The 16508-nt window shown below is 34.2% G+C and overlaps 1 protein-coding gene across 1 annotated transcript; it reads left to right on the top strand.

Moving 5' to 3' along the window:
* Positions 1 to 2988: 2988 nt before the first annotated feature.
* On the top strand, positions 2989 to 15886 carry LOC137805810 (protein NRT1/ PTR FAMILY 4.6). Its single transcript, XM_068605727.2, has 5 exons — positions 2989 to 3040; positions 3137 to 3245; positions 3361 to 3578; positions 14327 to 14758; positions 14871 to 15886. Exons 1-5 carry the CDS (start codon positions 3038 to 3040, stop codon positions 15825 to 15827), a joined length of 1719 nt encoding a protein of 572 aa, XP_068461828.1. The 5' UTR covers positions 2989 to 3037; the 3' UTR covers positions 15828 to 15886.
* The last annotated feature ends 622 nt before the right edge of the window (positions 15887 to 16508 follow it).

The raw sequence follows: 16508 nt of genomic DNA, 5'->3' as shown, positions 1-16508 counted from the left end.
TTAATAATATTTAATAATAGTAATTATATTTAATAATATTAATAATGTTTAATAATATTTAATAATAATAACAATATTTAATAATATTGATAATATCTAATAATATTAATAATATTCAATAATATTTAATAATATTAATAATATTGAAAAATAGTAATAATATTAATAATATCCATAATATTTAATAATATTGATAATATTTAATAATATTGATAATATTTAATATTATTGATAATATTTAATATAATTGATAATATTTAATATAATTTATAATATTAAATATTATTCATAATATTTAATTTTATTCATAATATTTAATATTATTCATAATATTTAATATTATTGATAATATTTAATTTTATTCATAATATTTAATATTATTGATAATATTTAATTTTATTGATAGTATTTAATATTATATATATTATTGGTAATATTTAATATTATATATATTATTGATAATATTTAATAGTATTGATAATATTTAATAATACTAATAATATTTAATATTATTGATAATATTTAATAATATTAATAAAAGTTTGATATTATTGATAATATTTAATAATATTAATAATATTTAATATTATTTATAATATTTAATAAGATTTAATAATATTATTATTAGATATTGTTAATAATATTAATAACATTTTTATAGTAATTAATAATGTTATTAATTTGAATAATAATAATATTAATGAAATTAATAATATGAATAATATGAATAATATTTATATTATTTATTATATTATATTATAATCATATTAATAAATATTATAACAATCATAATTTAATAATAAAATTTGACTGTTAAATGGTTAAATGGTTAAAGTTTATTTGATTATACTCAAGAATCTTCCACTTAAAGCATTAAGAGAATATTTATTTCCTAATATATTGAGACTTCTTATATTTTTTTTAGAAACTTAGTAGTTCTATATATAAAAGTGTAAAATAAAATAGGAAAGGTCAAATCCTTATTTATATATTTTGTGGATAACCACGATTATAATTTTAAAAATCAACTTTAACGCATTGCTTTTTTATTTTTCTTTTCCTATGGGTTCACCTTTTCTAATTTTTATGAAAATATTTATTTTATTTTTAAGCCACTCAGATCATTTTAATTAAATTAAATAAGTAATTATATTATATTATTTTTATTGTTTAAAAAAATGACGTTTAAATTTTGTTCTTAATCACTCTCATTTATGAATAATTAATCATGGTGGTTTAGAAAATGAAGTCAATTTACGGTTATGAATTCAAATTATTCTTTCAAATTCATGAAAATAGATTAACGATTTTGAATTCATTGGTCCTGTAATACGCTCAAAGCCGTTTAAATGGTTGCGAAAGTTTTCAAAGTCAAGTCAAAATAACGAAAATATATTACTCGGAAAATATTTCTATATTATATATTATACAACATTTCTGATATTATATATACATATACTAAATACTTCCTTAATTTATATATGATAATATTCAATTAATAAAAATATCTTTGCTTTTTCAAATACTGCCAACGTCTCCGAGTATAGTTTTAGTCTTACTAAAAAAACACTTCAAGTGGACTCGTGTTCTTATATTTAAAATTATTTTTTATCTTAATAAAAGTAATAAATTTATTGTAAAAAATCAGACTATTTTAAGAAAGCTATGGCTCTTTGAAATCTCTAAACTTTTAGTAAAATTTGAGAAAAAAAATATTACGATCCATGTGAATTGGATGCAAGAATGAGGGTAATGATAGAGTTGTTTTAGGTTTAAGGTTACTCTTAAATTTATTTGAAAAGCAAATCTTTGATCGTGATGAATGTTGTTCCTATCCAACTTTATCATAATGATCGAATCTTTATCCAAACTTTTAGTATTTTAATGTACTTACTTCAGTTTTATACTAATTTTCAATATGTTTTTTTTTCTTTTTTGAGTTCAAATTATCCTTTTGTCAATTATGAGTGTCTTTAAATAATGTGAGTGAGAGATGTCTTCTTTCTCTTTTTCAATCGTCCTATAAATGTTTTAAAGGTCATTTCATCAAGAGCTGACCTTCTCCTAATGAACCCAGTATGCTAGAGGATTTTTCTCTTTATTAGACCCAAAACCCTCATGTTCAAACTATTCCAAAGTTAGATTTGTCTTTGGTTTCTCATGATTTCGTATTGTGTTGTCTTGTGGAGGAAGGAAAATTTTTACACAAACTCTAATTTGTTCTTGTTCAAAGTAGTGACTTTAAGCCAGTAAATTCAAGTATTTTTTTCCTTCTCGGATATGTCATATTTAAAGGGATTTTTTCTTCTCACTATTTAATGGATAACTTTTAAGTACTTCGAAAGGTAGGAGATGTGGGATAAAAAAAAATAAGTTTTGGAATCCAAGAATTTAGTTGTTGTTCAAGCTCCCAAAAATTCGTTAACAAAATCATTGTTTCCACCAATCTTGCTAGGTCTAGAAGAGATGACACCCTATGATCGACATACTCATCACCTAATGGATGATCCATGATTGACAAACATATCGTCTAAAGGGTGATGTTCCATTACCTAACGCTTATACCTTAGACTTCTCAACATTATAATGAGGTGTCCCCTCCACCATTTATTTAGTCAGTCGTGACTTTCCCTAAATCTAGAATGATGCATCCTTTTTAATTAATATTTTCCATGTGATGATATATGATTGTTAGATTTTGTTTAATATCCATAGTAATGTCTAACATAAGTTTATAAAGAAAATCTTAAATTTTATCACCCACATAAATAAATAAAACTTAAAAAAAAAAATACAATTAGAGATGAAGGGGTAAATGGACATAATATAAAGAAAACAAATTTAAAATTATATAAAAATTACAAAATAATTAAAGAACAACAATTTTCTAAAATGTATAAAGAGAAAGAAACACCATTCTTAAAAATGTAATACACTTTAGCTATAAGTGTGTTTTCCAAATTGCACCTTTCATTCACTTGGCCAAATCCCTTTTTCTCCCGTCTCTCACAAATCCAAACCTAAAAGGAAGAGAATTATGGTTGGTTTGCTTCCCTCAACCTCTTTCACTCTTCTCCTCTTTCTTTTTCTTCTCCATTAGTTTAATTTACACTTTCTTTTCAATTCTCATGAACAGGAACTAGAACAAAACCAAATAACCAGATGGGATGGCTATGTGAACTGGAGGAACAAACCTGCTCTTAGAGGGCGTCATGGTGGCATGCTTGCAGCCTCCTTCGTTTTGGGTTTGTCTCAGTGACTTTTGTAATCACAGTATTAAATCTTTACAATTCATGATATGAATCACAGAAATGGTGATAATACTTGCCCTAATTTGAAAGTGTGTATGTGTTTGTGCAGTGGCGGAGATATTGGAGAGTCTGGCATTTGTAGCCAATGCAACCAATATGGTGTTGTACATGATTCAGTACATGCACATGTCGCCTTCAACATCTGCAAACACTGTCACTAATTTCATTGGAACGGCCTTCCTCCTTGCCCTCCTTGGAGGTTTCTTATCTGATGCTTTTCTCACCACTTATCAAACCTTCCTCATTAGTTCAGTTCTTGAACTTCTGGTATGCACCCTCAAACTTTTCTTTCTGTCCTTTTTATTCCCTTTCTTTTTGCACAAAAATTATCGTTGGTTCTTAAGAGATTTTCAAAACAAAATAACTATATCTTTCCTTTTTACTTGCTTTCTTTTTGCTGCATTCTCTCTGTCAGAAAATTTCTTGAAGGAAAATGGTTTTTTACACTTCATGCTTCACCTCACACTCACTAAATATTAATATTTTAATCATTTTTAATTTTTTTAATTTTAAAATTTATTTTAACATTTTACATTTTACTTATATTTTTATTAAAAATATTTTTTTATTTTTAATTTTTTTATTATAAATATTAATATTTTGATGTGGTCATAAAGTGGACACGAGTGTAAAAATATCATCACCCTTTCTTGACATCCTCTCCATGATAATTTTCCTTGTTTTATGGTTTGGATGTTACAAAGTAAAAAACAGAAAAAAAAAAAAATGTGAGAAGATATGCAAAATTGCAAGCCTGAACTTCCACAGAAGGAAGATGGAATTCTACTTATTAATAAACATAAACTTTTAATTTTCTTTTTATGCAATTTTTTTATATATTTTCTTCTACTTTCTATACAAGCAGATTAAAAATATAGAAATTTTAATTTGATTTTCTTTGAATTAAATAATTTACAAACACACATTGGTGTAGAGAAGACTACCTGTGAAGTAGAAGTCAAACTATTCACTATAATATTTTTATAATACAAAATATTATTCACACACAATTCTCATTTAATATTTTTATTTTTTTTATTTAATGAAGTATATTATAATTAAGGAGACGTTGAATTATATTTTTTTCTAACAAAAATTACGTATTGAAGGATTGTTTTCTAAGTATAATAAAGTTTTTCAATTTTAATAAAGATTATCTAATTTACTCATTTAATTTACGAATGACAAAAAGATGGTTGTTGATTCAGTTATCCTTATTCACATTCATATCTTCGAAATGAAAATTTATTTTCATTCTCATTTCCATGATGAGTATAAAATTTGTGTCGATTCTTATCTCCATAAGGTAGGGGATATATTTGTATGGTCTCTTATTAATGAATAATGGTTTGAGTTTTTTATTTAATTATGATGATTCTATATTCATTTATGATATTTATGAACTTTATTTCATATATTAGTTGTTACTAAACATTTGAGGAAAGATAAGATAAGGACTTTAATGGTATTATTAATTATTACAGTATTTGACTTTATGTATTTATTAAATGTTTCTTACTTTTTTAATGGATTTTAATGGTGTTATTAATGATTATTTGACTTTACGTATGCATTCATCCATGGCTATATATTCATTTATAATATTTATCAACTTTATTCCATATTAATTGTTACTAAACATTTGGGGAAAGATAAGGACTTTAATGATATTATTAATTATTGCAATATTTGATTTCATGAATCTTTTAAATGTTTATTAACTTTTTATTCGTCATATTTTTGAAAGTTTTTTATTTAACTATTTATGATAACATTAATAATTTTTTTATCATTTATATTTTTACTTTTTCAAATATTCTTTAATTACTTTATTTATTATGTAAAAATGAAAATGGTAAAATAAAAAATAAAATAAAATTGATTATATTCCTAGATTTAAAAAAAAATGAAATATTAATCTATTTATTATGTTCATGAATTTTACTGTTATACTAAATATAATGTTTTATGAAAAAAAAATTCGTCTTTTACAAAACGATGATGCTTGCTAGTAAAAAAACGATTATACATTGAATGTTTTTCCAAGTCTATACATGACCAATACTCTATACACATTTAGAAGTAAATGAATAATAATTATAAGGAGGAAGAACATATTAGTGTATTTATAAAATTCAAAATATTAATCTTAAACATCGTATACATATTGATAGAGAAATTTAAAAGAATATAATAAAAAAAACTAAAGGTATCAGTTTGTAATTTCTGCTTGATCTTATCAATTTTAATAATCTATAGTATTTTATTTATTTATTTATTTATTTGAAATTTATAATTTTAATATATAGTGTTTAAATTATTAATTTTTAATTATTGCTAATGTCGTATGCTTGTTTTTTTGTTTTTTTTATCAGCAATGAATAAATAAAATTAAAGGATACTTCAGGGGTATCCCAACCCATATACAGTGACCTAAAGTAGACTTCCTATTTCATCCACAAAAGAAACTCTCCTTTATGGTTGGAGCATAACAACCTTAAAGTGAGAGAACCATACCCAAAAATATAACCAACAGGTTACCTCATAACATCATTCAGCTTTACCGAAACACCCAGAAACGAGGCCACCTACATTCACCTCGCCACACGACGAGTTACCCAAGCACGTTGCATAACTTTGGCGACCACCGACTACACACATATGGAGAACGCCACTTCCTCGACCGGCGATCATGTTGACCAACTTCGACGACCACCGACTACGCACGCATGGAGATCGCCGTTTCATCGACCGACGATCATGTTGATCTTTGCATAACTTCGACGACCACCGACTACGCATGCATGGAGATCGCCGTTTCATTGACCGGCGATCATGTTGACCAACTTCGACGACCACCGACTACGCACGCATGGAGATCGTCGTTTCATCGACCGACGATCATGTTGATCTTTGCATAACTTCGACGACCACCGACTACGCATGCATGGAGATCACCGTTTCATCGACCGACGATCATGTTGACCTTGTCTAACTTCGGCGACCACCGACTACACATATATGGAGAACGCCGCTTCAACGATCGGCGATCATGTTGACAACGCCGCTTCATCAACCGGCGATCATGTTGACCAACTTCGACGACCACCGACTACACACGCATGGAGATCGCCATTTCATCGACCGGCGATCATGTTGACCTTTGCATAACTTCGACGACCACCGATTACGCATGCATGGAGATTGCCGTTTCACCGACCGGCGATCAAGTTGACCTTGTCTAACTCCACAATATGGAGAACGCCGCTTCATCGATCGGCGATCATGTTGACATGGAGAACGCCGTTTCATCAACCGGCGATCATGTTGACCTTTGGATACCTTCGACATCCACCGACTACACACACATTGAGATCGTCGTTTTCACGTTTCATCCCCAAGTTATAACAGCTTCTACTCAGCTTGGATTCATAATAGCAAGCATGAAACAGGGACCATTTGTCCAGCAAAGCAGAAAAAGATTGGCCCCTCAAAACCAGAACCGATTCTCATGAAGAGCTGTACAAACAGCTTGCACAATCCATCCTTCCCAAACATCACCCAACATACCTATCCAAACATCACCGTGCACACAACATCGAGGCCCACATATAACACCCAACATTACCAGCGAACCCCCATTCAATTGTGGTTTCTCCCTATCGCAAACCCACTTGGATACCCTGCTTCATTTAGTTTTGGCTTGAACAAACCTTCAATAACCACCTTTTCTGCCATAAATAATCAGCGTACACCCAGCATGCATTGTATGGGATTTAAAAGCCAATCAGAAAAAGCATATGAAAAAGACCCTTTCCTATGTTTCAACCAAAGCCAAGACATAAGTTGAGTTGCTTGAAAGGCTTCCTCATGGTCAGGGACCCCTTGTTTGAAGATCACATTGTTCCTATGCTCCCATATACATCGAAGATTGGCCACCCACACTCCCTTCCAGACCTGGTTCTGCTTCTCGTTCAAATTAAACAGATGAAAATTCAGAAAATGGTTGCATAAGTCCCTGTTGTGTGCACCCATAACACCTATCCATGTATAGCAAAGCATCCAAACACGGTAAGCAAAGATACAATCCAAGAACAGATGCTGAGTAGTTTCTACTGACTGATTACATAAAACACACAAAGGAGAGTTCACCATAATCCCTCGTACCACAAGATTCTGGCGAGTTGGGATTCTGTCCAAGAGGATTCTCCAGGCTGTTACTAAAGCTTTTGGGAAAGCTTTGGTCTTCCATAATAGCCTAAAAACATCATAACTTGGTCTGATTCCTTGGTTGGCTAAAAGATCATATGCTGATCTTACCGAGAAAAAACCTTTGGGATCCCCATTCCAAGAGATAAAGTCCTTGGCCTCCTTATGCATAACAACCCTAAGTAAAACTTCTGATAACTCATCCTCCAGAATGGATTCCCAATGGAATCTCTCTCTTCTCCAGCTTAAGTTCCATCGCCACCCAAAACTGTCCCAATAACCAGTCTCACCCACCTTCATCCCTTGATTAAGAGAGATAGAGAACAACCTAGGGTATAACTCCTTGAGACTTTTGTTATTAACCCATGGATCCTCCCAAAAGCGCACTAAGTCCCCAGATTTAACATTCCATGTAATAGCTTGTTGGAACCAACCTTCCCCATTACCCTCCCTACATATTTTTTCTAAATCTCTCCACCACCAAGAGTGGTAGCAAGGTCGTGCATTGTTATAACCAGATATCGTTGAGTATTTGGACTCCAGAATATCTTTCCATTTCCCTTTCTCATCACTCATCAACCTCCATTTCCATTTCGCCATTAAGGCAAAGTTAAACTTCCTGACATCCTTGATACCAAGACCACCTTCTTCAGGGGGTTTACAAATGTTCCCCCAACTTACCCACGGTATAGATTTATTATCTCTACCCCACGCCCATAAAAAACTTCTCTGAATATTCCTGATTCTCTCACAAATCGTGACCGGGGCTTTAAAGAAGGACAGGTAGAAAAGAGGGATAGAGGTGAAGACTGATTTTATTAGGCATATTCTACCTGCCATGGATAGACACCTCCCTTTCCAAGTACTAAGTCTAGCACTGACTTTGTTGACAACCGGTTCCCAGAATTGTACCTTCCTTGGATTACCTCCTACTTCTAACCCCAAGTACTTGAAAGGTATCCGCATTGTGTTGCAATTAAGAGTCTTGGCGTAGGTCTCCAAGGTAAACCTGTCCACATTTATCCCAACCAATTTGGATTTCTAGAAGTTGATTTTCAAACCAGAAACTAGTTCGAAGCATCTGAGAATCGCCTTTATAGTGAAAACATTAAGGAAAGAATCCTCACACAGGAAGAGAGTGTCATCTGCAAATTGAAGCATGCTGCATTCTATTTCCCTCCTCCCCACCTTCACACCTGTTAGCATGTTTTGCTTAGACGCTTGTCTCACTAAACTAGCTAAACCTTCAGCAACCACAAGAAACAGAAAAGGCGCCATAGGATCACCCTGCCTTATTCCTCTTGATGGTTTAAATTCCTCTGTAGGGCTTCCATTAACGAGCACTGAAATGGAAGATGATTCTAGGCATCCTCTAACCCACCTCACCCATTTGCTATGAAAGCCTAGCCTCTGCAACATATCAAATAAGAAGTCCCACCTTACCGAATCGTAAGTTTTCTCGTAGTCCACCTTGAAGCAAAGAACACTCCTTCTATTCCTCCTAACCTCCTCCACCACCTCATTGGCCACTAGCATGCTGTCTAACAAGCCTCTATTCCTCAAGAAAGCAGATTGGTTTTCATCGATAACCAAATGAAGTACATCCTTCATACGACCAGCTAAAACCTTAGTCACGATCTTATAGAACATACCTACAAGGGATATAGGCCTGAATTGATCCAGAGACAGGGGGTCACACACTTTAGGTACCAAAGCAATGAAGGAAGCATTACAACCTTTTGGTATAACCCCAATATCTTGGAACAAGTTTACAGCTTCCATAACATCAGATTTGAGGATATCCCAGCAATTCCTAATGAACGTAAAGTTGAAATCATCCGGCCCTGGACTCTTTGATCCTTCACACTGCCACACAGCTTCTTTCACTTCTTCCTCTGTAAAACTCGAGACCATACTCAGGCTGATTTCCTGAGGGAGGGATTTGAACTCCACAGAGCCCAAGTTTACTCCGAAGTCTCGTGTAGCCGTGAACCTCTTTTCAAACAAAGCCTTAGCTTCCCTGCGAACTACTTCCGGTTCCTCACACCATTGCCCCCCGACCTGCACACCCTTGACTTCATTTTTAAGTCTTCTCCACCTGATGGTCGTATGATAAAATTTGGAATTCATGTCCCCAAACTTGTGCCAATTTGTTCTTGCCTTTTGCCTTGCGAGAGAGTCCAGTTTATTATCAATCATGCTCAGTTGGCTGAGTAATTCCATTCTTCTTATTCTATCGCTCTCCTCTAAGACATCATTATCGTCCCTAGCGTCAAGGATCTCAATATCCTTCAAGATTTGCTTTTGATTTTTCTGCAAGCATCCAAACACATTCTTGTTCCAAACTTTGAGGTCTGCCTTCAAATATTTTAGTTTCTCCTTAAGACTAGATATGTTGTTTCCCTGTCCATTATACGGCCCCCATTTCTCTTTCACAAACATCTTGAACCCAGGCTCCATGAACCAAGCGTCTATGGAGCGGAAAGGTTTTGGGCCCCAATCTTTGTCCCAAGACTTTGCCACAATAGCGCAGTGATCAGACACAATTCTTTGTTGCACATATTGCTTGTAGAATGGCCAGGTCTGGATCCATTCTTCAGAAACTAGGACTCTATCCAACCTACTTTTAGCGGTTCCATTTGGTTTGAACCATGTATATTTTTTGCCCACAGTTGGGATGTCCACCATACTGTTTTCATCAATAAAACTGTTGAAGCCACTTATTTCCTTCCTTTGGCTTGACCCAATTCTGATTCCTTTCCTTTCATCCTCCCTTCTTACAACATTAAAGTCTCCACAAAAACATCTAGCCATGTTCTGATAACTCCTCTTCAGTGATGTTATAGCTTCCCATAGAGAAATTTTTGCACTGAGGTTACAAGCTGCATAGATATTTACCACGAGACACAAACAATTAGAATTAATGTGCTGGCCTACTACTGCAATGAAACCTATCCCGACAGCATGCGAATGATAACAGAATTTATCTTTATGCCACATTGATAAGATGCTTCCTGCACCATTTTCACCTTCATAATGCACCCACCCTATATTACTGTCCCCCCAAAGAGAGAAACAGCGATTATCAGAGAAAGATACAGTTTTTGTCTCCTGCAGACATACAAATTCCACCCCCTCCTTGGCGATACAATGTTTCAAGTAATTAGCTTTCGTACCCCCTCCCAAGCCCCTGATATTAAGATTGAAGATGATCATAACTCAACATGACTAGTACCGTCCTCGGCATTCTTCTTTACTTCCTTATCCCTTTCCTCCATACTTTTCAATTCAACAACGATATTCACCTCCTCCCCGAAACACCTCACTCCTAGATGTTTACCCGCATCCCATATACGTTCAGATTCAGCTACACAATCCTCAACCATTAATTTGTTATTGCAGTGTTCAATATCATGGTCAGATTCAGCAAGGGAGCATCGACTTAACCTGGATGAAGAATTGACCCCGTAATGCAGGGGCCCAAAACCTCCCTTAGACCTCCATCGTAGGCATGACGGTTTCGTACCTTGTTCCCATAGTCCTCGTAGCCTCCGTACATTCTCCGACGTAATGGGTTCTTCTTCCGCAATTGGTAAAGCTTCATTATTGGTTGGGTCTCTCCTCCCCGACATGGAACTACCCACACTGCTTGGTTCACAATGAGACGCAGTATGGTTGGACGTATGGTTGTGTAGAAGTCCTCCTCTAGGCTCACCGTTTCGAATCGTGCCACCTGGATGAGGGGATCCGCAGGTAAGCTCCATGTATCTCCCTCCCAAGAAGTTAACCGAAGCCTCCTTCGTCGATTCCGATCCTCCACCACCCGTCGTCGTCGGAAACAAAAAATTCCTTTGCCCCGCTCGTCTGTGTTCCGTTTCCGTAACAACCCTAGCTCCTTGTTTCGTTAGGCCCAATACCCCACTATTGTTAAATTGGGCCTTAGAGAGAAAGCCCGTACTTAAATTGGGTTTGGGTAAAGAGGGGTTAAGGTTTTGGTTTTGAGAACAGTGAACTAAGTCAGATAAAGCATTGTGTAAAAGGGAGCATATAGAGTTGACTTTCTCTTGTACATGTAAAGCTGCCCCAATATCAAAACCCCCCTGCTCACGTATTATCTTATTAATGTAAGGTAAACTGTCTTTGCTCTGCCTCCCCCTTTCATACTGAGAAATTTTCCTTAATTGGCTTGACTTTACATGTGAGGTCTTTTCGTTGTCTCCCTCATCCTCCTCTCCCTGTCGAAAGGTGCCACCGGCAGCAATGTCCCCGCCTTCTGAGGCTTTGTCCGAAAACCTAGTTTCCTCAATGAAGGTGTCCGATGAAGATATGTTGTCCGAGGAAGAATAAATGGGTTCTTGGTACCTACATGCTCGTCCTCCTTGATCGAATTCCTCTTCAAAGATACTGATGTTGTAAATTTCACCATTTATCCGATACCCATTTGTGATTCCGATTCTACTCGTTTTGATCACCCGTAATTGGATTCACACATATTCAAGGTTTTCCCACTGCTCAGTTGCCTCATCGATGGATATCAGGTCTGCCATCTCTCCAATAATCTTAGACAAACAATCCTTGTTCCATAGGGAGAGAGGAAGGCCATAACACCTCGCCCATACTAACCTGTGGCTTACTACAAAAGAGGCCGACCAGGGTTCTAAGTCTTCGAACACACTCGTAAACCAGCTTTTATTCAGCTTGATGATGTCTTCCATCCGTTCTCCTTCCCTAGGGGTCAAGAGGACAAAGTTATCACCCAAATATCTCACCTTAATCATTGACATGCCTCCTTTGATGAACTCTTCACTTAAAGACACAAAATATAAGTTTGAAACCATTCGACCTACAACACTGGTTGACATCCAAGGGAGAATTTTTGATGTAGTTTCAATACATGGGCCCTTCCACTTATTCTATGGAGATTTCCGAACAACGTCAGCATAGGAATACCTCGCAGTATGGTCCTTACGTGCGTCCCTCCTCTTTACTTCTCTCCATTCCTCCTCTTCCTTCGATTGCACATTTCCATGGTTACGTTGATTCTTCCTCTTGTCTCCCACAAGAAGTGACCCAGCATGTTGAGAGTAATCAGATCTCCTATATTTTGGTAGATTAACATAGAGTTTCATATTACCAATGAAAATCTGATCCAGCTCCTTTTCCAGTTTAGACTCATTTGGAACGTGAAAGAATCTAACGAACCCAAACCGTCTTCCCCACCTGTTTCTGCGTCTGGAAATGAATACCTCCTTCACCCTTGCCCACCTCTGAAAAATCTTCAACATATCGTATTCACCATGAGAGCTTGGAAAATTTGAAAAGAAGAAAGTAGAAATTGAATGAGAAGACGATTGGGGTGAGCGTAAAGTACGTTTTCCCCTCTGCTCCTCCCTCCAACCACCTTGGCGCTGACTCCGTTCTCCGAAATGGCGCCGTTCACGCCATTCATTCCGTTCATTCCATTCATGTCGTACCCTCGCCAGCCCGTTCATTCCACTGTGCCTCATTTTCTTTTAGTGGACTTATCGTGTCACCTGCTATCGTATGTCGTATGCTTGTTATAAATGTAAAAAAAACTAATATAATTATTTTTATGATAAAATATTGTTTTAATAATAATAATTAAATATTTATTAATATTTTTAATATATCTTTTGAGTATATTAAAAGTAAAAGTAATTATGAAAATATATCAATAAAATTTATGTTATTTTCATATTTATCCATTAATTGAAATGTGTATTGATTAATGATAATAATAATAATAATAATAATAATAATAATAATAATAATAATAATAATAATAATAATAATAATAATAATAATAATAATATTATTATGACGTTATACTCATTTTTTTTTTAATTTAGTCCATATAAATTTGGTATATTCCATTACTATAAATATTTATTATTAATAAATTTAATATATTAATTTGAAATCACAACTTAATTTTAAGTTTTATGTTAAGGAAACTCACATATATAAAATTTAAAATTGTGGATTTTAAATAAGACCTTAAGAATAAAAATTACATTGTTGTCTTTTAAACATAAAAACCAATTAGAATATTAATAAGTATGAGTCTTGTAAAAACATTATTAAACTAAAAATGACAAAACAAAAGTCTTAAAAATAATATAACATTGGGACCTAAATAAAATTAAGACCTCATGCCTCAAAATCCTTGAAGCCATATAGTAGTGGCTAAGGTAGGAAAATTTGATGAAATCTATAGTGTAGTTAAAAATTGCTTGGTGCCAAAGCTAAATTTTTTTTCTCTATGATCTTACCTACAAACATTATTTGAATGAATATCCTCTTGTCATTTTTATTTATACTTTCTTTAATTTTTTTTATAAATTTTGCTGAATGATAGTTATAGCTCTTTTAAAATATAGTTTTTATATTTTTACAAGACAAATAATTATAACGAGATGACAATGAATTTTTAATATTGGTAACTTACAATAACTAATTATTTTTTTTTATTTTTTTTCTAAAAGATCTTTTATTTTAAAACTTTATTATTATTTTATTTTATTGAAGTGGTAATGAATACGTTTTTTGAAATAAAATAAGAAACTTGAGTGTTAATTTATATTAGTGTGTGTTTGAAACTAAAACGAAGGTAAGTATTATTTAAGAAGATTTGAGGAGAGGGGAATGAATTTGTCCTCTTTGTATAGAATTTGAATTTGAATTAAGTTGATAAAGATAGAAAAAGAGCATAGTGAATAGAAATTAAATAAAGAAAAAAAATTGTTACTGTGGTTTATGATGTTACAGAAGTATTTTACTTGCAGGGATTGATTGTGTTGACTGTACAAGCTCATGCGCCTTCACTGATGCCAGAAGCATGTGAGGCAGGAAGCAGATGCGATGAAGTGGGTGGCGGAAAAGCAGCAATGCTGTTTTGTGGGCTTTATTTGGTGGCTCTTGGAATTGGAGGAATTAAGGGTTCACTGCCATCACATGGTGCTGAGCAATTTGATGATAGCACCCCATCTGGAAGGAAGCAGCGATCAACCTTCTTCAACTACTTTGTCTTCTGCTTGTCCTTTGGTGGCCTTCTTGCTTGTACATTTGTGGTCTGGGTTGCAGACAACAAAGGGTGGCAATGGGGTTTTGGAATCTCTACTATAAGTATAGTTCTATCTATCACTGTCTTCTTCGCAGGCTCTGCCACTTATAGGAGCAAGATCCCTTCTGGAAGTCCACTTGCAACCATTTTCAAGGTACTAATCTGCTTAGTTCTAAGGAACTATGTGACTACTTTTTAGGTTTTGAGAGATTCCTACTTTTAAGAAGAGAAGGTAATCATCCCATGTATATTTATCTTGACTATAGGTACTGGTTGCTGCTTCCCTTAATAATGGTTGGTTCAGCAGAAGCTCTGGCGGTGCAGTGGTGAGTATGAGTTCAAGCCCTTGTAATGGAGTACCAGGCAATGAAAACAAGGACAGTGAAGCCCTAACAAATACCCTAAAATTTCTCAATAGAGCAGTTGAAAGCAACCCAAAGTATTCAACAATACAATGCACTGTGGAACAAGTGGAAGATGTGAAGATAGTGTTAAAAGAATTACCCATATTTGCTTGCACCATTATGCTAAACGCTTGTCTAGCTCAGCTAAACACTTTCTCTGTTGAACAAGCTGCAACTATGAACACCAAACTTGGTTCCTTTAAGGTGCCACCTGCCTCCTTAACAGTTTTCCCAGTTCTCTTCGTCATGGTCCTGGCACCAATTTATGACATGATCATCGTCCCACTTGCAAGAAAAGTGACCGAAACTGAGATCGGAATCACTCACCTCCGAAGAATTGGATTTGGATTAGTCCTCTCTATATTTTCCATGGCAGTGGCCGCGCTTGTTGAAGTAAAGAGGAAAAGGATGGCCATAAACTCAGGCCTTGTAGATGATGCAACCAAACCACTACCCATCTCATTCTTATGGGTTGCTCTTCAATACTTGTTCCTCGGTTCTGCTGATCTTTTCACCTTTGCTGGGTTGCTGGAATTTTTCTTCACAGAGACACCAATTAGGATGAGATCTTTGGCCACATCACTCACTTTTGCCTCTTTGGCTGTTGGATACTACCTAAGCTCAGCAATCGTATCAATAGTAAACAGTGTGACTACTAAGATCTCACACAGACCATGGTTATCTGGGGCCAACCTTAACCACTATCACCTAGAGAGGTTTTATTGGCTTTTGTGTCTGCTAAGCGTGTTGAACTTCTTACATTTCCTGTTTTGGGCTCTCAGATACAAATATAGAGGGAAAGGAACCACAACTGAATGAACAACACAAGCGGAGCTTTCCAAATTGTTTATGTATAACACCATATGGATCAAATTCTTCTCAAGCCAGTACTCTAGCTTTAGCCCTAGCATGAAAACTCAGTAGAAATGAAACAAGGAAGACGAGAAAGGATTATAAGGTGTCTTATGCTAGAATTGCAAAACTATTAAATTTGTTTACAACTATATTATAAATTTTTGAATAAATTATAAGTTAAATTAGTTGATAAATATGTTTATGCTATTTCTCTTTTAAGATGAAAATTTCATTCAACCTGTTAAAATTAATATTGATGGTGCTGCTAGGGATTCTCTTGGTCTTGCTACTTGTGTTGATATTTTCCGTCTCCGTTGAAGTATGCAAGAGTTTATTAGTGGTTCTCTGTTTTCTTTGATATTCAGACTATTTAGTTGTTGAGTTTTATGGAGTTATACATAAACAATTTGGAAAGCTCCGCTTGTTTTGTTCATTCAGTTGTGGAGTTATGGCTTGAATATTATTTTGTCTTGGTTTGCGATGTATTTACTGCTAGAACTAACGTTCCTTGGATTCTTACTAAGTAAAACACTTGCATTGATTACTCTGAGACAATTAGGTTTAGAATTTCTCACATTTTTCGTGAAGCTAATGCATGATTTTTTTTATCAACAAAAAATAATTAAATTAACAAGGGACCTCTTT

This window comes from Phaseolus vulgaris, chromosome 3, assembly GCF_051622355.1.
Source record: "Phaseolus vulgaris cultivar YP4 chromosome 3, ASM5162235v1, whole genome shotgun sequence".
Taxonomy (NCBI): domain Eukaryota; kingdom Viridiplantae; phylum Streptophyta; class Magnoliopsida; order Fabales; family Fabaceae; genus Phaseolus; species Phaseolus vulgaris.
This window is presented reverse-complemented; position numbering and strand designations above follow the sequence as displayed.